The following is a 23,621-nucleotide window of genomic DNA, read 5'->3' on the forward strand; positions in this document are numbered from 1 at the left end:
TTTTTTTATCGGTACATGCTATAATGTAAACTGAACGAAAGAGACACATTATATGTGTAGATTGAAAGTTTTCAATCTGTGTCAGTGTTGACAGATCTATATTATTTAAACTAAAGATGAACGTTTGTCAGTATGGACAAAATTAAAAACATAGATTATCTATAAAAAGTATTTACCAGTAATGGGACTAGAATTAGTGTTGTTCAAGCATTATTGCAAAACAAAAACTTATTTTCATCTTGGACATTGTATACGATCCCTGTTATTGCATTAAGAACACATTTACGGAAACGCTATATAATTTTATGTAAATCATTATATAATACATTTTACCATTGTGTTTTTTAGTTAATATAGAAAAACAATCAAAACAATATCTATTATTTTTTTAAAAGTCCAAAGTTTTCATGCTATTTTAGCCTCATTATTTAGAAAATTAGAAATCTATATAGCCATAGAGGGAAAATACATTAACTAAGTACTGGTAAGTGAAGGACAATATTTAGTGTTGTGAGGCCTTTGTGAATCGCGCATGCGCTGTAAAATTGATTAAAATATCAATATGGCGGAGGTTAGTCCAGGCTAAGATTTTCTTAAAATTTGAAGAAATTGATGTAAGTATCTTTTAAATCTTGTAGCCGTTATGTTACATATTTTATACTGAAACGAAATGATTACTTCATGAAACAGAAATAACTTATGTGCCAACACAAATTACAAAAAGTTAACAATTAAAAACGAAAGTAGATTTATGAAAAACTGGGGGAATTCCCACATTAGGCTAATAATTATAGATGTTTTCAAATGGAAAGGTAACATCCATTTATTAAGCATTTGTAAATCATGTTTTTTTTATCTGAAATCATAATTTTGAGGAATACTTTATTAAACTAATTTTATAAGGATTTGATAATTTACCAAAAGCATAGGAACGCAGATCGCGGCGCATATTTTCGATCACAGGGGGCTCACACAGTGTTTGGATGGTATATACTGCTTGATAGTGACCTTAAAATGAGATTTTAGTCATAACCTTATAATATGTATATAAATATAGACAAGGGGCATTACTGCTAAATAGAGAATTTTCGATCACCCTCAAATTCATGCGAGATTTTCCACTAATTAAATAAAAAAATTCCAAAAACTATACTGCGTTGCATAGCTTATATAATCCACAATTGATAAACACTAAATCTATTCTGATTCCCTTAGCCCATTTTAAGAAATTTATTCAAAACCGTTCACTTCTGTCACAAAATTGCTTAGTCGTACGAGATGTCGCAACACCAAATTCCACGGGTAAAATATCAATTTTAAAATGGGGAGGTACAAATAAACGCATGCAAACAATAACACAACATAGTTTCTATTACCTACCTGCGCAAATAGTCGTGAAGCGCTCTATATTCGTCTGTTTCGAACGAAATCTTCAAATCAGAGCAGAAATCTGCTTCGATGTAGACATCTTGGGGAAACCCCGGTCACGTGACCAGCCGGTGTATCGAGACCTTTCATTGGTTCGGTAGGAACTTTGTTTATAACGACAACCAATGAAAGGTTTCCATACACCATGACCAGAATTTCCAACATGTATTCGCCGAAGCAGATTTCTGCACTGATTTGAAGATTTCGTTCGAAACAGACGAATATAGAGCGCTTCACGACTAAGCAATTTTGTGACAGAAGTGAACGGTTTTGAATAAATTTCTTAAAATGGGCTAAGGGAATCAGAATAAATTTAGTGTTTATCAATTGTGGATTATATAAGCTATGCAACGCAGTATAGTTTTTGGAATTTTTTTATTTAATTAGTGGAAAATCTCGCATGAATTTGAGGGTGATCGAAAATTCTCTATTTAGCGAGTAATGCCCCTTGTCTATATTTATATACATATTATAAGGTTATGACTAAAATCTCATTTTAAGGTCACTATCAAGCAGTATATACCGTCCAAACACTGTGTGGGCCCCCTGTGTTTTCGATCGTGTAACGGTTTTTAAAAACGTTTCCGCTACATCTAAATATCTCTTAAGTATTATCCGAGCATATGGCCTCAAACAATATATTGTCACTTGGACCCAATCTGTTACTTTTAAAACTGGTGAAATTTTACGGTTTTATAAAAAAAAAGACAAGGAGTGACATCCGCCATTTGCCGCAACGTTCGGCATGAGTTTTCCCCCTTTGGCTACACTTGATTACTATTTTTCAGTCTATGCGAAAGACTTCTGAGTTTTACTGGACAGTAGGTCCTGTAAACTGAAAATTTTTACTGGACCAAACATGATTTTACTGGACCGAAAAAAACCTGATTGGTATAGCATTTTGAGTCATTTGATAAGTGTCAGCAGTCAAAAAATTTGTGTACAAAAAGAAAATTGTATTATCAACAAGTGAAGTTATCTTTTTTCACCACAATCAAAATGTAAACATAAATATTGTTATACATTGTACATGTATTCAATGGATTTTGCTATTTAAACTTTAATTTCATACAGACTATATACAAGCAAAATGAGAGGGTAAATTTCAGCAAAAGTCTGGCATATGTAAACAGAATTATATATATCGGTAATTTAGTGAAGTTGATAGATTAATTGTTCAATGATTTTGGTACCTTCACAGTATAGTTTAATTTTTGTCAACATCTTGGACGATCTTTCATAGCTAAACACTAGTCCAATATATTAGACGTTACAGGCTTGTTATAGTTTTTGTCGGTCAAGCCTGACGTCTAATAGTTATTGCTCAAAAACGCATAGCATCATATAAAATTCAAAAAATGTCTATTGTCTTGCCTTTCAAGCTTTATTCAAAAGCTTATAATATTTTCTTTCAATTTCATGCTCAATCATACACAAAAACTTTCAAACGATGTACTTATCAATTTAAAATAAAATATAAACATCAATCTATTTTTGTCTATCAGCCATACTGCATGGTTAAGCAAGGTGCGTTACAGATTGATTCCAAATTTTTGAATCGAAAAATATATTCGAACACACTGACGGTGCATGGGCAATTATTTCGTTAAAAAAGTATTCCGTTAAATTGTTCTGACTCAGTTAAACGCTTGCATTTGAATTAGCCAATCAGATTTCGCGCACTTTACGGACGCCATTTGTTTATCGGCTGTAAAAGGAATTGAAATACATGAGAGGATTTAATCATGATTTTTCGGATGTGACAGTTTAATTATTTTGACTAAAGGTATTTATTTTTTAGTTTGTTCATAAATAGGTAAAAAATTATGTAAATACACGCTGTCTTCATTGTTTTTCGTTCCGCCCGATTTTCTGGCGGAACATGCTATGGGTTTTTGAGCAATTTCGATATGACGTTGCTTTGCCCACCCGTCCCTAGATTTGCCACTAAAATGCCACCCTTTTCAATGGTGGAGTATTTAGACAATTTTCCACCAATAATGCCACCAAAACGCCACCAAAACGACACCCAAATCATGAAAATGGTGAAAAATTTGAGCAGGACTGATGTTATATAATTTTCCAGTTAATTCCACCTTTTTTACACTAAATGCCACCAATGAGTGGAAAATTGGTGGAGTATTTAGACAAACTTTCACCATAATGCCACCATTATGCCACCTTAGGGTGGCAAACTCATTTTCCACTAGATGCCACTTGTTTCCACTTATTGCCACCATAATGGTGGAAAATTGGTGGAGTATTTAGACAAATTTCCACCATTATGCCACCATTGAGTGGCAAACTTATTTTCCACCAAATGCCACTTATTTCCACCTTTTGCCACCATAAGGGTGGAAAATTGGTGGAGTATTTAGACACTTTTCCACCATTTTTCCACCAGATAGTGGCAAATTCAGTTTCCACTAAATGCCACCTATTTTCACCCTTTCAGAAATTTTCCACCTTGTGGGTGGCAATAGCTGGAAACTGCTTGAAAGTCGCCCTGTACCCTAAATTGGAAACAAACAAATTTTAAAAATAATCCTTTTTAATGTTTCCATATGAAATTATATATTGTCTCAAAAAATAGCAAAACATTAGTCCATTTATTTTCTTCAGTTTATCTTGCTATTCCTGGACGGTTTGAGTTCAGTCCTTTAGGTTGTCGGCAACTTTTCGAGCGCACAATCTAAAACAAAAAAAATTATGAATGATTAATACAATAATTAAAAACATAAGCTTACATTTTTATATGACTATTGGATATTTCTATATTCAATTTGAGTGCATTGATATGATTAAAACACTTTAAAAAACAGCACTGCAGACGTGGAAGAATCAGACTTTTCTTATTTACTCCAACGCAGAAAATATACGCAGAATCAAAAATGATATTTTCATTCAGTTCATTAGTTACCTTCCAAGAACTTAAGTTTTGCCTTGTCTGCACAAGAAGGTCTGGCTTCAGACTCTCTGTTCCCTTTCCTCATACCAAACAATGAGCGGCCTTTAATCTCTTCTATATTGAATAGCATTCTGAAGAGCTTTGCTGTACCTTTCTCTTCTGGGGCATATGGCTTCAGTTCTGCCATCACTTGGTCCTAAAATATGATTAACAATATCAAATAAGTAAAGACAGAAAATGATTATCAATATCTAATATGTAAAGACAGAAAATGAAACACTTTTATAAGACCTTGGTATATGTATACAACTCTAAAATTTTTAAATAAGAAAGAAATAAAGAAATACAACACATCAACACCAGTGCAGGTTGAGTTATTAATATTATAATCTTCCAGTTTCAGTTCTTAAGGAACCTTCATCAGGATAAATATTTGATAAAATTTTCAAGCTAAAATGTACAAAAACTCTAAAATTTGTAAAACAAAATGTAAATGCAAATTAAAGTGTCATAAAGAGTTTGAATTAAAGTAGGTTTGTAAATAGTGACTAATAGCTATATTTATCAAGAACTGAAAAGTGTCTAATTGGGTACTGTGACACTTCTTTCCTATTAATTCTAAAATAACTTTGAATTAACAAGATACCTTTGTAAAGCCACTGAAGATCAAATGTGTTGCTCCAGGCTGCTCCTCATTGCTTTGTGTCTGCAAAATAATAATTCTTATTTAATGCTGTTTCTGTTATGAACTGTCATTCTCCTAATAGCATGTTACTCTAGACTGTCTAGTTATGGTTATATAATTATCTACTGCACCATGAAAGCTGAATTACAACAATGAAGGAATTAAACTTACTAATAAATCAGTTACTGTTAATCTGCTCCACATGTGACACACAAGGAAATATGTTTAAAGCATGAAAGTTGTAGTAATAGGTACCTGGTTATCTATAGTTTGATTGATGTAATATTGTACATAATGATATTGTACTTACTGATTAATTTCTATAATTTTTTTCTCAAACTTAAAATTTCTAACATATTGTATTTAAGAAATGATGAAGATCTTCCTACATTCTTTATATTCCTACATTCTTTATATGTACATTGTACATGCAGCTTTCTTTTTAGTCAAGTTACAAACAAAACAAATATAAAACACAATTTTATACAATACCACTTCATATTTTTACTGTCAAAAAACTAAACAGTTTCTGCATAAATAACAATAATTATTGTATGTAAAAGTTGTTTACCTGAAACTTTGACTGGGAATGATTCTGCTGTTTATCTTCTTGTCTACACATTCACACTTCAGTTAAAACTTCTCATTTATATTTACCACACTAATAAGACTTTAAATGTTTTCTTTGAGAAATCAAAAATATGCACCCTTACATTTTAAACAAAATATCTCCAGAATTGCTACAATATCAATAATTTCCTTTGTGTTTGCAAGCTTTAACTGACCTCAATTCCTTTGAATTCAAACTTTACAACGTGTAACTGCATGGACAGTCCATTATAATTTTAAATTGTGAGGGGTTTTCCAAAAACCATAGCACCCATCATTTTATTTTTTACATTCATTTGAATGTATAACTATATCTAATACCTAAATAGATTGAGTAGAAATAAGCTTTTGAAAGATAATTTAGCATGCTATTTTAAGACAAATTCTACATAAAAACATGTATAATGTTGCCTCTCCCAAAATAATCAAATGGAACATTCTGGTCAGCATGAGTAAACTATTAACCCCCATTCATAGATTACTAGATAAGAGGGCAGTAGTTTTATCAGATCTGAGATGTATGCTGTGTTGTTAAATCTTAGAGGATGCAGTATTTACTAGCTAGTATTTACTTATCCTGATTGTAAGAAATTTATCAGACATTATGACTTATTTACTTTTCACACATTAATTTTTACAATAGATTTAAAGCCTCTGAAAGCATAGCACAAAAGATGTTAGAGACAATAATTTTAAACTCCACATATAACTAAATCTCATTTATGAGAAGTTACAATGCCAAGGAATCATAACTTTTTATTGCATGATTTGGGGTTTATTGCCATTTTTTACTTCTCTATGCTTAATTTTTGTCTTGATCATTAAGCTTAAAAAGTACTGGAGATATTAATTTGAAACTTCACAGATATAGATCTTTTTGAGTAATGTGCTGTGTTTAAGAACCATAACTCTTTGCATACTTTTGGAGTTATTGCCCTTTGCATTTTTCACTTTAATTATTGTTAGCATTACATGAAAAGTGTTAGTACTCACCAGATATCAGTTTAAAGTAATATTGAAGAGACAATTTATTATGTCAATAAGAAGAAAAAACAAAAGTCAAACTTTATTCAAGATTGACATTAAATATCATAGAAGAAGCAACAAACTTTATGCAGAGATATGCATTTTTGTGTCGCCTCTACGGAGTAGTGGCGACATATAGGGATCACTTCTCCGTCTTCTGTCTGTCCGTCTGTCTGTCTGTCCATCTGTCTGTCTGTCCGTCCGTCCGTCACAAAACTTGTCCGGACTACTGCTCATAAACTACTGGTGCAATTTCATCCAAACTTTACAGGAATGATCAGTACCAAGTCTAGTTGTGCATATTGTCAGCATTTTCCGGTTCAGTGATTTTTGTCAGAGTTATGGCCCTTTAATAATTTTTAATTTTAAAGTTTGTCCGGACTACTTCTCTTATACCACTAATGCAATTTCAATGAAACTAATGCAATTTCAATGAAACTTTACAGGATTGATCTGTAGCTCAAGTCCTTGCGCATATTGCACGGGTTTTCCGGTTGAATGATTTTTGGCCGAGTTATGGCCCTTTGACAAAAAGGTCTTTTTTTTCTGTCGTTGCCAGATACACAAAAGCTTGTCCGGACTACTCCTCATAAACTACTGGTGCAATTTCATCCAAACTTTACAGGAATGATCAGTACCAAGTCTAGTTGTGCATATTGTCAGCATTTTCCGGTTCAATGATTTTTGTAAGAGTTATGGCCCTTTAATAATTTTTATTTTTAAAGTTTGTCCGGACTACTTCTCTTATTCCACTAATGCAATTTCAATGAAACTTTACAGGATTGATCTGTAGCACAAGTCCTTGCGCATATTGCACGGGTTTTCCGGTTGAATGATTTTTGGCCGAGTTATGGCCCTTTGATAAAAAGGTCTTTTTTTCTGTGTGTTGCCAGATACGCAAAAGCTTGTCCGGACTACTCCTCATAAACTACTGGTGCAATTTTATCCAAACTTTACAGGAATGATCAGTACCAAGTCTAGTTGTGCACTGTCCGTCTGTCTGTCTGTCACAAAATTTGTCCCAACATGAAATTGGCCATCATGAGGCGACACATGTGATTACTGATCGCTCTTGTCTGGGCATAGAAGAACATTTCAACTATTCAATTAATGTACAGATTATAACTAAAGAACAAAGTACACTTTAAAAGCCGTAATTTTATTTTACAAGCATAGAATGGAACATAAACATTTTGACTTGAAAGTCAAATTTTACATCCCTAAAGAAAAGTACTGCCATAAAAAATGGGAAGTTAAGTAACCCCATACTTTTCTAATTTTTCCTGATCATAATTATATGTGTTTATCTCCTGGAAAAGTGATTTTACGTCCAATTTCTGTGTCTTTTCCTGCTACTTTACAGCTGGAATTATCATACCGTTACTGTGAGGCAGTGACTTTGTATCAGAATTGTGTTCATGGCATTCTAGTAATTGTTTAAGAAATATGAGTTTCTGATAAAATTTTCTAACTGTTCAACTTCAATAAATTATATTTTTGATAAAAAGTTCACTTGATGCTTTGGTAGAGTACAAACTATAAACAGATTTATTTCAGTTTGGAGCTTTGACTTAAATAAATCTTAAACCCTGCAATGCACAATTATTAGATTTCTCAGTTTTATCCACCAATTTTTATACAACCCAGAAAATAGTTAAGAGTTTCCCTTTTCGACTAAAAGTTATTCACAAAATTTTCTAAGTTTTTTTCCACTATTTTGCCACCCAGAAAATAGTTAGAGTTTCACTTTTCCACTAAAAGCCACTCATTTTCCACCTTCAAAATAAACTAAGTTTCATTTTTCACCAATTTCCACCCTTTTGCCACCATAAAAAAAGTCTATGTTCAAATTTCCACTCAATGCCACCTAAATGCCACCAAAGGATAGTGGCATTTGGTGGCAATTTTGCCACTACAGTGGAAAAAGAGTGGAATTTTGTCATTTTCCAGTTAATGCCACCTTTTTTACACTTAATGCCACCCTTTTCAGTGGAAATAGCTGGCAAGTAGTGGCAAATCTAGGGACGGGCAGAAGCAAAAATATCTCAAAGCGACGTCATATTTATAGGACTAAGCTAAACACCAGTTGAGCACACATGTAATTTAACATTTCTCTAAGTCTGTGGATTAAAGACGTAAATTGTTCCAATTAATTCACTGACACTTTCATCTGTGTAAACAAACTAATAGCGGTTGACCTTTCACATCTGGGCCGCTTATGTAATTTACACGGCCGCTTATTGACTTTTAATTGTACTAGTTGTCGGATATTTTTATCTTACGTTGTTACATTAAAGTTTGCATTATGAGAATGCATAACAGTTGACAACATTTTGATTTGTTTTGAATGTAGGTAAATGATCGGCCTTTACAAAATGTTCAATGTAAGGTTTTTATAAATCCTTAATTTTTACCGGACCGTCGGGCCGTCAAAACATATATTTTTATCGGACCTTCTGATTTTTTACCGGTCAGGGCCGACAGTCTTTCGGAAAGACTGATTTTTTCAGAATTTTGTTCCCGTTATCGTTGTCAACTATCAGGTATCGTAACGGTTTATTGTTACACGTGTTGACATGCACTAGTGTTTGACATGTATAGTCGGCATTATAACGGGCGTATTCGTGTTATGATTTGTTTATATGGAGAAAACAGACATTTTAGTAATATGGTCTAATAGATTTTGCCTAACTGAAAAAAAGGAATATTAAAACATGATCCATAGATAAATATTCAAGGCACTCATCTGGTATTCCTTATTAGGAAATGTGAAAGTTTCCCATGTATTGAGTGACATAAAGAGAGTACTAGAAAAATTAAAACAAAAATCAAGCGTATCAAGGGGGATAACTTACGCCGAACGTTGCGGCACATGGCGGATGTCACTCCTTTTCTTTTTTCAATATACCGTAAATTTCACTGATTTTTAAATTTGCAGATTATATTAAATTGAGATTAGATAATTAAAGACCACCCGCTCGCATAATATGAAAAGATATTAAAAGGTCGGACAAACAATTTGTAAAGCCGGTACGAATCCGGATTTATGCGCCGCAATATGCGGTCCTGTTCCAGAGTTCCTATGACCAAAAGGTGTTTGGTGAAAACGAAAGTAGAAATTATAAACCAATTATTCCGTTCCTTAATTATTTCAGACCTGAATCTAACCAGTTTCTGACCTCAATTTAACCAATATAATTATAACAATAATGTAACTAAAATTTGTCCATAATCTGACCAAATTCAGACATTCTGAAAAGTGCCACAGACGTGCATAGGTAAATCTGTCCTTATTTTATTAAATCTATATACATGTAGAGGTGTCATCGATACAGCGATATATCGATTGCCAGGCTAAATTTTAGCTTTCAAGTGTTTTTAAATGTTTCCTAAGGACTCTGACAAAGCAGTTATATTTAGACAAATGCAAAAATGATTAACTATGAAAACTGAACAATTTGTTTCTTTTTTTTATCATATAGCTATAAATAAAAACTAAAGATTAGTAACTAGAAAGTTTAAAGCCTTTTCCATTTTACTTTAGTTGTTGCTATTACATAGTTACTGATAATGCTAAATCCCGTCCTTGCCGTTCAAATTAAGCCAGGTTTAATTGGCAAATTATAGTGTTTAGAACCTGATTAATTATTAAAGTTTAATACTGACAAATTTTTCTTGGCATTTTCCCTTTTGAAATCTGAATTGAGGGGTCTTAACATTCACTTAGCACACATGCGAGATTACAACGAAATTAGGCAGCATTCGTTAGAGACACTGGGAGGTAACTTTGGCATTGATTTCCGTTTTCATTTAAAAAAAAATTGTTTCTGGCTTCCATAACTTTATATGTTGCTTTTATTTTGACGTTTTGCAACAGTAAACCAGGGCTCAAGCTAGGTTCAAAATTTAGGGAGAAGTCACTTCTCCCTCCAGCTGATTTAGGGAGAAGTGGGGAGACTTTAGGGAGAAGTGAGGAGATTCATTTATTGATGTTTGTTGTATGTTATCGCCATTATGTTGACTTATGTTGACTCATATCTTATTAAATGAATTGGATTTGTGTTACAAAAGAATATTCAATTTTAATTTAAAACAGAGACATAGATAGCTATTATTATAACTATTATTATCTATGTCTCTGTTTAAAAGTAGTTTGAAACAAGTAATAATTAAGAATGAGTATCATGTAATGCAACCATTGCATTAAATGAAGATAAAAAAAGCCATAGTTGATTCCTATCATGGATCATATCATGGGTGGATTAATAGTTATTCCCTTCTGATTTACTATTAAAAAGATTGCGCCGGACATTATAATTATATTCACTTATGTTGTAAAGAAAATAAAAGTAGATAACGAAAGAAACGATCCTTAATTTCACTTTATTTGTAATAAATACAGTGTAATACGCCGTTAATCTTATCAAATTTAACTCGTCGACAAAAAAGGTTATCATAACTTTCATTTATAATTACCGTTACAGTTATATGTCGAGCGGTTCCGCTTAATTCTGACAATCATTCGATAGTGAAAATTTAATTGACGTTTGATCCGTCATCCTAAATAATTGTTACAGGTAGTTGTATGTTAGCGATTTAATGATTGGTTAAATAATGTCGCCTCGATTAAACTGTGAATTACGATTGGTTTCTCGCACGTATCGGTAATCTCGCCGTGGGCGGAGTCTAATTGTTCCTCGAGCGTCTGTTAATTAGACTTTTATGACATGTTGGTAAACAAACGGATTAAAGACATTTCGCGTTGATTGAGATGCATGACAGTCCCTTTTTCCGGCGGCGAGGGTAAACAAAGCAAACACTAACCACATGTTATTCACAGTTATTGTTGGTAATTTACAATAATGGATCAATAAAATCGGGCGACTTCATCTTCGCTTTCATGTAGGATGTCGGCGAAGTCAGACGGAATTCGGCGACTATTTCGCCCGAATCGCCCACTAGCTCGAGCCCTGAGTAAACAGGTCTATCAGTTCTATAAAAACTGTTCGCTGAAGTCTCTTTAGCTAGAAATATATGTGCATTTGATATCCGATATTTAAAAAATGGAATCGATATGGAATCGGATAACAAAGATCGTTGATACACCGATATCGATTGAATCGATGACACCCCTTGGCCCTATATACATGTATATAATATAAACAAGGCATACAAGTTGTGGCCTCCCATTTCCAGCACGGGTTCGTAAAAAGCATTGACACTTGTAAAATACCATCTATTCCATCAAAAGTTATTGTAGAAGTTAATCATCGATCCTGGTGGGAAATTTTAGGGATAATTAGGGCTCATCAGATGGATGGAAGTCATTTGAGTGTCGGCACTTCTTTGGTAGGGAATACACATGTGTCAACATCAAAGATTGGCAGATTCTTTTGAAGAGCAGGCTAGTCAATTGTCAGAGGTCATCATGTGTGTAAATTTTGCGTATGTTATTTAAGTTGGAAACATTATATCTCATTTATTTATTGATGCTACTTTGTTGGCGAGTGTTTTCGTGTATTTTCGCACAATTGAATATTGACAGTCTGCGATGAATTTTTGTTAAAGTTTAAAATTTTTAAAACAGGGGGCAATTATCTGCCCTTTAGAAATTTAAGAAGACAAATGCTGGGTGTGTTAATTTTTTTCAATCGTACATACATGTATGTATTTTAGTAAATTACCGTGTGTAATAAATTGATTGGTCACCCAAGAGAGCGGAATGTCCCTGCAATATTTCACAGTGATCAACAGTGACGATATTCCGCAGCACAAATTAATAGCACCCGATCGGGTGATAACAGAAAGTCAAAACTGTAGCAGGGACGTTGCCGTGACAATCCAACCTTAAAATAATCGCAGGGATTGACGGACTTTAGTAAATTGTTTAAGCTGTGTACTGTACATTTATTTTATGGAAAGTATATTTATAATTGATATTGTGATATGTTTCTTATTTCTTTTATGGTTTATAAAGTTTCCTTGCTTATAATTCCAAAGAAAAAAAGACACAAAAAATGTCTCGAGATGTCATCTAACATGTTTTCCAAGTTCTACTTGAGACGTAGAAATGGTTGAATTGATTTTGGACGCTCAATATGGCCCAAATAATATCTACTTCTGTACTATATGATGACTATTTCTTACAACGAATCTTAGATGAGCAATCTGGGGCCAATATGGTCCTCTAGTGATAGTAGCAATGCCTTCATTGTATGTCAAAGTTCATGGTCCCTTAACTGGGGCCAGCTTTCAGGGCATACAAGTATTTGTGATCAATCATAGTTAATAATGGTTTTCCTTTGATTCTTACAAATTGTAGCTAAAAATATTTTTTGTTTGTTTTAGAAATCAAGATGGCACATGAGATACATTTAAAGAACAACAAATACCGGCAGTGGGTTAAGGCTGGTCTAGGCTTGGGTTATCTTAAAGAGGGACTTGCGCCATTTTGTGATGACATAGGAAAACAGCAGCACAACGATATTATTAACCAAATACAACAAACAAAGACTCCTCAACCAAACGTACCATGTGGCACCTGTCAGATAACAACTCTCCAGCCAGATCATGTCCGAGTCTCAAAAGGGATATGTCCCCTCAAACAAGATAAATGTAACTGTTGTTTTCCTAATAATAAGAGACCCTGTCCAAACAATGTATGTGGTGCCATCTATGACAGCATTATACAGTATCATGCATCAATACCACCGGCACCTTTTTGGAAAAACAGTGATGTCCAACAGTGGTCAACAGAACCATGGGAGGTTTGCAAATGTTTTATAAATGCTCCTGGGTACAAGGACAAGACATCAGCAGTCGACACTGATTGCACTGGGTTGCTTCATGTTATCATAAATAACAAGTACTTTCATAGTCATATTGGATGCAATGTTACAGGACCAAACAATCTTTTTTCAAAGGTAACTAGATTTGTTTACTATAATTATTATGTTTATTTTAAATTTTGTAGAATAGCAGGCTTTACTGTAAGATTAAAATGTTGTCTGTTAATTGCGTATAAAAGTAAAAGAGATAATTGTTACCTTAGTGTAGTTATTATGCCCCCACTTCATAGAAGAGGGGGTATATTGCTTTGCATTTGTCGGTCCGTCAGTTCGTAGACCAAATGGTTTCCGAGTGATAAGTAAATAACTAAAGAACCCTTAGGCCTAGGAACTTCACACTTGGTATGGTGATTGGTCATGACCAGTAGATGACCTCTGTTGATTTTGAGGTCAAGGGGTCAAAGGTCAAGGTCAATTTGACCTTGTAGGTTAAAACGGTTTCTGATCAAAAACTAAAGAACGCTTAAGCCTAGGAACTTCAAACTTGGTTTGGTGATTGGTCATGACCAGCAGATGACCCCTATTGATTTTGGGATCAAGGGGTCAAAGGTATAGGTCACATTGACCTTGTAGGTAAAAACGGTTTCCGATCAATAACTAAAGAAGCATAGGCCTAGGAACTTCAAAATTGGTATGGTGATTGGTCATGACCAGCAGATGACCCCTATTGATTTTGGGGTCAAGGGGTAAAAGGTCACATTGACCTTGTAGGTAAAAACGGTTTCCGATCAATAACTAAAGAACGCTTAGGCCTAGGAACTTCAAACTTGGTATGGTGATTGGTCATTTTCAGCAAATGACCCCTTTTGATTTTGGGGTCAAAGGTCAAGGTCACATTGACCTTGTAGGTGAAAACGGTTTCCAATTAATAACTTAAGAACACTTAGGCCTAGAAACTTCAAACTTGGTATGATGATTGGTCATGACCAGCAGATGACCCCTATTGATTTTGGGGTCCAAGGTCAAGATCACATTGACTTTGTAGGTAAAAACGGTTTCCGATCAATAACTAAAGAACGCTTAGGCCTAGGAACTTCAAACTTGGTATGGTGATTGGTCATGACCAGTAGGTGACCTCTATTGATTTTGGGATCAAGGGGTCAATGTCATTTTGACCTTGTACTTTATGACGGTTTCTGACCAATAACTCAACAACTCAAGTTGATATTTTTATATTAAACTAAAAATGCTTTTGGTATACACATTTGAAGGTCTTATGTAACAACTTGGCTGTCATTAATGAGGCCTGCATGGTTCACAAAATTTATGCATATATTATTTGTTAAGATTTGTAATAACTTAAATTGCTGCACACAACCTATGGGGTCACAATGATTATTATTACCTTGTTACCTTGTGACTAGTCATGAACAGTAGATACTAGATAACCCTTGTTATTAATTGTTTGTTCACTCTGGGTCAGAAGTCATGCATAATAACCTGATCACATGACTAATTGGCTGCCGATAGGGGGCATACATGTTTTACAAACTTCTTTGTTGGTTATAAACTCTATTATATAACTTTATAGGAGTTTACCCATTACTGCACTAAGGTGACTATGAGGTTAATGCAGTTATTTTGTCAGAGAAACAGTTTGCCACATTATGAATAATGATTCAAAATTGTTATGCATAAATTGTATTCACAAATATTCACTCACACAATCCGACCAATCAGAAACAGAATTACATTTTCTTTCGGCAACAACGTCCATAGCAACACTTCCGGAACAGGAAAGGTCTAAATTAAATCCGAAGATAAGACAAACAACGGAAGGTCAGAAACAGCGCAAAATTGACGAACCGAAAGTCTCAAGATTTAAATTCTCAAAGAAACTTCATGTTCAAAAGACCCGAACACAATATAATATTTTATACTTGGAAAAGTACATAAGAACAAAATCCATCCTTAAATCATTCATACCAAAAGTACCAGTTATCAGCTCAACTTCACAATTACAGTGGGAAGAAGCACACATTGACTTTGATACCCAGAATTATCCTATTTTATCCATGGCGTACTTAGAAGAGAGATTTCTTGCCACTCAACAAATAGAACCACTCATATGGTGCAGATATATTGATGACATTTTTACCATTTGGCCACATCGTTGTGAGGAATTGTATTCCTTCTTGGCCCACTTGAACGATTTTCACTCCTTTATCAAAATTACATATGAAATCGCCAGCCATGAAAGAAGCTCATTTTTTTATGTTAAAGTGACATTATGCTCATATTTTCATAGTCAAGCGGAGCTGAATTGACTTTAGATTTCAAAAGATTGACTGCTAAAATGGTGTTTGACCAATCGTTGATATTGAAAAATGTTCAATATAAAATAAAATAAAATTATAAATTTGCTTAAAATATAAAAAGACTGTCCCACTCTTTTTATAAACTGAGCGTTATAGGTAAATTCTAATAGATATTTATAGAAATTTTATTTAGTTCTGTGCATTTTTTATTGTTAATGGAAAGTAAATGATTAAATTAAAAATGAAAACTTATTACGATATTCACCTGTTCACTCACTATATACTCTTGGATGGGCATAATGTCACTTTAAATAGTTAAAGGATGTACATGGTAACCTCAATACTAGACTGTACATTAAAACTACTGATGCCAACATATATTTACATTAAAAAAGTGCATAACATAGAAATAGTAATACTTATGGTGACACAAAAGAACAATTTATTTGTGTATTTTTATTTATGGAACTTTTCAATAATCAGAAAGCACTGGACTCTGTAAAACTATGATATTTTAACTTATTACACATGGACTTAACAACATTCTGGCACTGAGCCAAATCTTATTCTATTTTTAGATTTTTTGTTACTATTTTGGTCAGTCATGTGACTTACCATCCTACACATTTTTAATACTTCAGGCCCAAACTTCTGTCAAAATTTATCCTGATGAAGACCTCACGGTAGGTCGAAACCGGTAGATAATAAAACAACATAAACATCCCTGGTGTTGACGTGTAATTTTCTTCTTACTTATCCTTTCTTGACAAATATTTTTTGTTTGCAATACATTTTTTGGCTAGCTGTAATTTTTATGGGTGGGAAACAAAAAATATTTTGTATTTTAAGCTTTACTGTAAAATGAACAGAAGTAATTATTTGTGCTTTATAAGCAAATGCGACAAGTTAATACTGTTACTTCAGTAAAGTAATTATAAGATTTATCAAAACACATATTTCCATTCCCTTTGCTTTTATATAATCTGCAGTTTAAACACAATAATAATAATGATTATTATGGTAAGTACTTTAAAGTAACTCCTTTATTACAGTTTTAATTCTCAACTTAAGAATTGTGTTTAGTCTCATTGCTGAACACTGTATTTATGTGAATGTTGTATTATTTGTTTTCTGTATATTAGGTACGGCAGTACCGGAACGAGATTTTTCATTCTAGCAATATGGAATTAGAGGAGAGCAAGGCTAATTGTTATATTGATGACATGATAGCTGTATTACAAGATGGTAAGGAACTTTTATATCGACAAGATGCACAACAAGCTGTCGGGAAACTTCAAGATGTAAGTGTACATAATAAATTATAAGTTTGAAACCTTTAAAGAGTTAAATTACCATAACTTGAAATAAGCACATTTTACTAAATTTTCAGAGTTAAATAGAAAAAAGTGCTCAAAGTGGTTACTTCATTTTAGTCAAATTTAAGTAACAACTGCCTTAAGTTAACTTATATTGATGAAATCAAATGAAATACCTACAAATACAAAAATACGGATCTAAGCTTGTTAGTAACAGGTAAGAAAAACAAATGTGAAGAAAATAGAAAATTCTGGCAATCAAATGCCTATACCAAACATCCTGCCTTAAAAGCAGATTTTAGAAGCCCTCAGAAAAAGTATGGTAGTTAAAATAAAAAACAGTTGTGATAATTTTGAAATAAAGTTTGACCTTATATATGATATGTTGTATAGAAAAGTAAGTATAATACTATCATAAATCATATAGCTACATTTTTATCTCTGAAAGAAAATGGAACATAATTTTTTCATCAGCTTAAGCAAAAAGACTTCTATGTAACTACTGAATGCTCTGAAGAAATTTTGAAACAAATCAAAGATGAAATGACAAAAATGCGAGAATTTACTGAAAATGCTGCAACTAAAGAGGACTATGAGGAGCTCAAAAATAAATTTATTGAACTTGAAAGACAGTTGTCACAAGAAAGAGAGGGACAACTTGAGGCTGGGAAAGAACAGAAAAGAAAGTTTACTGAATTTGAGGCAGTTATAACAGAGCAAAAACAGGTAAAAAATGTTTTCCTTTTGTTTGTTTCAAGTTGATATACCAGTACATGTATTCCAATACAACCACGTCCGTCCGTCTGTGCGTCCCCACTACATTCGTGTTCGGACTGTAACTTTGTCATACATTGAGGGATTTTAAAATAACTTGGCAAAATGTCTACCACATCAAGACGATGTGTTGTGTCTAAGAACCACGTCCCTACCTCAAAGGTCAAGGTCACACTATCATTTTGAAGTTTCACATTATCACAATTAGAGTAAATAGGTACACACATACGTGTCTGGACTTAATAACTTTATGCATTGAAGATCCCGGTTGGTATTGCATTTCGATCCCCTGGGGTGGAGGTCGAGGTCAAGGTCATCGTTACTAAATATAGAAAAATGGTTTCCGGACAATAACTAGAGTTAGGAATGAGATATTGTAATCAAACTTGATGTATAGCAAGCTTATTTGAAGACACCGGTTGTGATTTCAATTAATTAAAATAATACTTTGTACACAGTTGATACTTCTTTTTGTATTGGTTGAGTTCAAATATTTTTTTCAGACCACTTAATTTTCAAAAAGTCAAAGTTGCTGATGGGGGTTTTACTCATCTTCAGTGATGGTTCCAGTTTAGCTTAATCATAGCCTAAGAACATGCCAAGTTTTAAGGAATTCTATTGTACAGTTATAATTTTGCCTATATATGTATAAAAGTCCTAAAACGTCTTTAAAGATAACTTTGATCTGTAACTGAGCTTGACTATCTACAATTCCTTTTAACAACATATTGGCCAAAACAACAAAATAGATTTTGAACAACCTATACAGAAGTGATCCCCTTATAGTCCTCTCTAAAAGTAAAATTAATCATGCCCCTTTGAAATCAATGGCCTATCCTTAGGCTACATGGCTAAAGTGAAACATATTTAGTGTGAAGCATTGCCTAAGTTATGAAAATCATTAACATGGGTCAAATAGAGCCATGCCTTAGTATCATGTTTATAACTTTTTCTTTAAATAGGAAAATGACTTGACTGAGGACCTATAAATTATGCCTCTATAATGTTAAACCTTCTAGAAATGGTCACTTAACAAAACAGTCTCTTAAGAGGCATGATAAAAAAGGAAAATTTTATACGTTTATTACAGTACGCTCACCGCGGGTTTTGCTTTTTCCGTGATACCACCGCGGACTTTTTTTTTATCGCTGACAAAAGCGGGGTTCGTCCGCGATGAAAGCCTAATTTCCCCCGCGATCCCCGGTGTTGAGTTGTTTCCACCGCGGACAAAATTCTGACGACCGTTCTTCATTCGTTGATAGAATCAGTCATCCGTTTCCCGCGGGGGAACGCCATGGTCAGTTGGTCTGTATAAATTAACCTCCAAAAATAATAGACGTTTTATTATTTTTTAACGTCATCTTTTTTACACAATGACTTGGAAATTGACCACAATCGTCTCTTTAAATGTTATTATACGTTAAATTTTTTGAACGGAATTTGAAATAAAAATAATTACAGCTGTACCTGTTTTTGTTGTTGTTTTTAAGGCCATCCTTAATAATATATATGTTTGCTATTGCCGACCTAGAGTTATAAGGAGTGGGTCGGTAGGTAGGCTTTTTTTTTTTTTGATATATAATTTTTACTGAACGTAAGTTAATACGCTTAGTACGTTGTAACAGATTGTGGAAATTTGGGCTACACTATCATCATCGGCAAAACTAACATGAAAAAGACAAAAACAATAAAAAACATGTTCACTAGTAATCATAACATGAAATAAAAAAAATGACTATGTGGACATAAATTCAAGCATGGTCATTAATTACCGATGTGATAAACTAATCCTGCGAAAATATTCCCGTACAAACTGGAAAAATTATAGTGGATCACCAGGACATTTCGTTCTCACGGATGAATGATCATTACTCAATTTATTACACGTCTGTAAAAAATAACACACGCAAGATTTGTCTCCTATAATTTCTGAATGGCGGATCGTTAAAATATTTCATTGTTAGTTACCAAAAATTATCGCAGATTATGAAATTCCATAGCGCTAAAAGACACAAAAACACTCGCGCAAAAAGTAGCATCCATAAATAAAAGGAATATAATGTTTCCATTGTTAAATATAAATACAAAATTTACACACGAAATGACCTCTGACAAATGACTGGTCGGCTCTTCTGAAGAATCTGTGAATCTTTGATGTTTACACACCTGTAGTTGTTGCCGAATCATCAAAGAAATGCCGACACTCAATTGACTTCCACCTCTTTTTTATATATCAGAAAAAAACTGTCATTTCTTTTTGTCAAGGAATGATTACACATGTTTAATTATTGCTCAAGTAAAAAATGTTGGATATTTATCGTGTCAATTATTGACATATTATTAATTGTAAGTGCATTTTGACATGGAGTTTAATTAGACGTATGTAAATCTGTGATTTTGATTGTGATATTTTATTTACATTTTTATGATCTTGAAGATATTTTGCAATACTTGTGTCTGCTATCAAAACAATAATGCATATGAAATGACCACAGCTTCCAAAAAATTATTTTTTCGGTCAATTTTATGACAGAATCCCCGCTGCTACCAGAAATGTACGTTTTATTGCATGGGCTAAGTATTTAATCTGTGTCGGCAGTCATAAACAAACGAACATGTACTCCAAAGCACATTAAAATTACCACATGGTAAACTAGTGACCATATAAATGCTTTACAAATATTCATTAACTGAAAAAACATTATTTTTAATCCCGTTTCCACACCTTAATTTGATACGTTCTATTATTAGTTAATTCGACTTAATTGCCGCGCGCATGCAGTACTGCGTGACGTAAGGAAAATATCCTTCCCTGGTTGGTCGCTATTTATGTAAATACTTTAAATAGTAACGCACAGAATGCCCTCATGAATGATCACTCGTTACTTTACATATTAAATGTGTGATTTTCCTCCGATTTTATTTTTGTTTTCGAGGGAATTTTTTAGGTGGAATGCCCTGGCTGATTTGGCGGAAATAAAAAAAAATCTGATTTTTTTAAGCTGAAAAAAACTTTTGAGTCGGGGCATTTTCGCTGGGTCGGCCGGCAATAGCAAACAGATAATTTTTTAAGAGTGGCCTAATATTTTTGTTATAAACGTCCACAAAACTATTCGTACACATACCAATATTTTTACAACTGAAATCGTCATTTATCACTGTCATCTTTACTTTTTCATTCCTTGTGGTTCTCAAAGTATTATTGCTGTTAAACTATATGGGAGCCATAAATATGATACTTACTAAAAAAAGGACATTTGTGCTGATTTCTCATGCCTTACAATCATGCAGAGATGTTCATAACAAACTTATGACTTATGGTAATAACTTATCATTGACAACCACACGGAAAGTTATCAAATCCCTAGGTTATACGGCATCTAGGCCGAGATACGGACAGATGGTGCGAGATGTAAATAAAGAGAAACAATTTACAGTAACAAACAATACATATAATACATTAAAGAAAGCACAATCATGTGGTGCGACTTTCACACGTCTAAAATACATCTTTGTTTGAACAGACAACGAAAAGCTTGTTTATTATTCCAGCGCTCTTGATGTATGCTTATTATATATAATAAGCACCAAACGCGTTAAAAACAAATTCCTCACCCATTAAAAAAATAATAATTAGGCTGCCTTTTACAAATTATAAACTTACATTATTATCCTCGGAATTAATTTCAATGAAAACTTAATATAATAAATACAAGAAAGCAAAGACAATTACGTTCAATTGTATGTATTTAAAACTACATGTTGTCTACAAATACTATTATTCTTATGAACAATAATATCTTAAGATAAGAATAAAATGAAATATTTTTAACTTGAAAATCGGTCGATGGAAGTTCTTAGAAAATAACTGTCATGACTGCTTGTTTGCCTTTTATACATGTATGTGCATGCATACTGTTCATAATAAAATAACAAAAAGTATAACGTCAAGTTAAACAAAATTCTGCAAAAAAAATCTATGAAAAAAAAAGAACAAACAAACAAACTACTAAAACAAAAATGAAAATAAACTTCAACAGTTGATACAAACTTCAAAAGATATACATTACGCTCACACCTGTAATTAGATAAATCAAGAATATCATTTAATGTATATTTTGGTGAAATAAACGCTTTTTTTTAATGTTCCAAATAAAATATAAAACTTTATGATCAACATGCAAAAAAACAGAAACAGTAAAACGCATCTGACAATTATTGAAAGAGACGTCCTGGAATATTGCCTGAATAAATTGTTGAGGGTTACGTTTTCAAAGTTTTTAAATAAGAAACAAAAGCTGGCATATAAATTGTTTAAGTATCTTTTTCATAAATGTCATATGCCGAATTTTTCATTATTTGACTTCAAGTTTCTCACTACCATGAAGTTGTGACGACAATGATTTATCTTGATGTCGAATACATATTATACATTACTTTACCAAACACAATAACAAGAAGAAGAACAAGAAATACACTGCATTTGTAAATGTACTTTTATTACAACAAAAAAGAAAACAAACAATTTTACATATACTGTAGTTATATGTACAGTACATGTTACAGTACGTACGTATACTGATGTTTAAATACAGTAATTAATTTTTAAAATTTAAGGTTTCCACCGCGTTGACCGGTGTTTGACCGCCGCGTTCCTCCGCAATTTACCGCTGCGTTACGAAGGGGAAACGGTTTCAGACGCCGATTTATGTCCGCGGTGGTGAAAATTTTCTGTCCGCGGGGTCACGCGGACAATATCTGAGCAAATTTTCGTCCGCGGTAAACCTCATCCGCGGGGTCACGCGGGTTTTGAAAAAGCCACGCTGAGCATACTGTACATGCTTTTCTGTGGTTTATAGAAATATAATAGTGATATAAAAACTGGTAATTTCACTGTTTGAAACTGTGAAATTACCACTTTTGATAATTTCACTGTTTTGAATTTAAGCCCCTTACCTTGTTTCAGTGAAATACCAGAGTGCACAGAACTGGGTACCAACTTAATGACTTGACTTCGTAAATGACGTGATGTTTGTATTATTATTTGGTGCGCTTTTCATTCAGTATTAAGTTTAATGTCTTTTTAAACTAAACAAATATCCTTTATGTCATCTTTCCTCTGCGGTGGAGATGTTTTTTTAACTTCATTTATATAAATGTTTAATAATTTTAACACTGTGATCATCTCATGAGATGTTCAAGTAAAAATATATAACTTTCTGATATTTATTTACAAAACAGCTTTTGATCCATTACCTACATGTTTTACATTTTCAAATTTTCAAGCTACTGTACTACATTGCTTTTCCTTGTTTTCGACACGTAAAATCTAATTTGTGTAAATGTTTTCTGTGGTTGATTTTCAATTCAAAGAAACAAACTACATGTAACTGTAGCTATTTAATTTGATTGCTGATTATAAATGTTCAAGGTCAATTCAATGCAGTCAAAAAATCAACAGTGAAGCATGTACACCATCTCAGTAAGGACAGGGTGTTGCATTGTTCTATCATTTATATTAGATAATACATGTAACACCTATAATTAACTTCATTTGCATACGCTAAAAACTGTTTGGCAGATACAGTTCTTCACACATTTATATATTTTGTAATGATTATTGACACTTGTGAAATCACGAGGAGTCTTTCACTTGATAGGTAGGAGCACTTTTAGAATATGTCTGCAGTAAAATCCGTGTTTTTACAATTTAAAAGGTCGTTTAATATCAAATTAGCTGACTAATTAGCTGTTTCTGATCGCGTTGAC

The 23,621-nt window shown here is 33.1% G+C and overlaps 2 protein-coding genes across 2 annotated transcripts in view; one reads left to right on the plus strand and one right to left on the minus strand.

Moving 5' to 3' along the window:
• The first annotated feature begins 493 nt into the window (after window positions 1-493).
• The window catches only part of LOC132749548 (uncharacterized), a 43,013-nt gene continuing 19,885 nt past the window's right edge, over window positions 494-23,621 (plus strand). Inside the window, exons 1-4 of the mRNA XM_060739361.1 lie at window positions 494-614; window positions 13,005-13,579; window positions 16,905-17,063; window positions 17,553-17,804. Coding sequence (XP_060595344.1) covers window positions 13,013-13,579; window positions 16,905-17,063; window positions 17,553-17,804 — 978 coding nt within the window. The 5' untranslated portion in view covers window positions 494-614; window positions 13,005-13,012. The remainder of the gene's footprint in view (window positions 615-13,004; window positions 13,580-16,904; window positions 17,064-17,552; window positions 17,805-23,621) is intronic.
• LOC132749559 (uncharacterized) lies at window positions 3,353-6,683 on the minus strand. The gene is made up of 4 exons (XM_060739372.1): window positions 5,593-6,683; window positions 4,983-5,042; window positions 4,349-4,532; window positions 3,353-4,120 (listed from the first exon to the last, which is right to left on the minus strand). Exons 1-4 carry the CDS (start codon window positions 5,641-5,643, stop codon window positions 4,089-4,091), a joined length of 327 nt encoding a protein of 108 aa, XP_060595355.1. The 5' UTR covers window positions 5,644-6,683; the 3' UTR covers window positions 3,353-4,088.

This window comes from Ruditapes philippinarum, unplaced genomic scaffold, assembly GCF_026571515.1.
Source record: "Ruditapes philippinarum isolate M1 unplaced genomic scaffold, ASM2657151v2 ctg2748_1_1_1_1, whole genome shotgun sequence".
Taxonomy (NCBI): domain Eukaryota; kingdom Metazoa; phylum Mollusca; class Bivalvia; order Venerida; family Veneridae; genus Ruditapes; species Ruditapes philippinarum.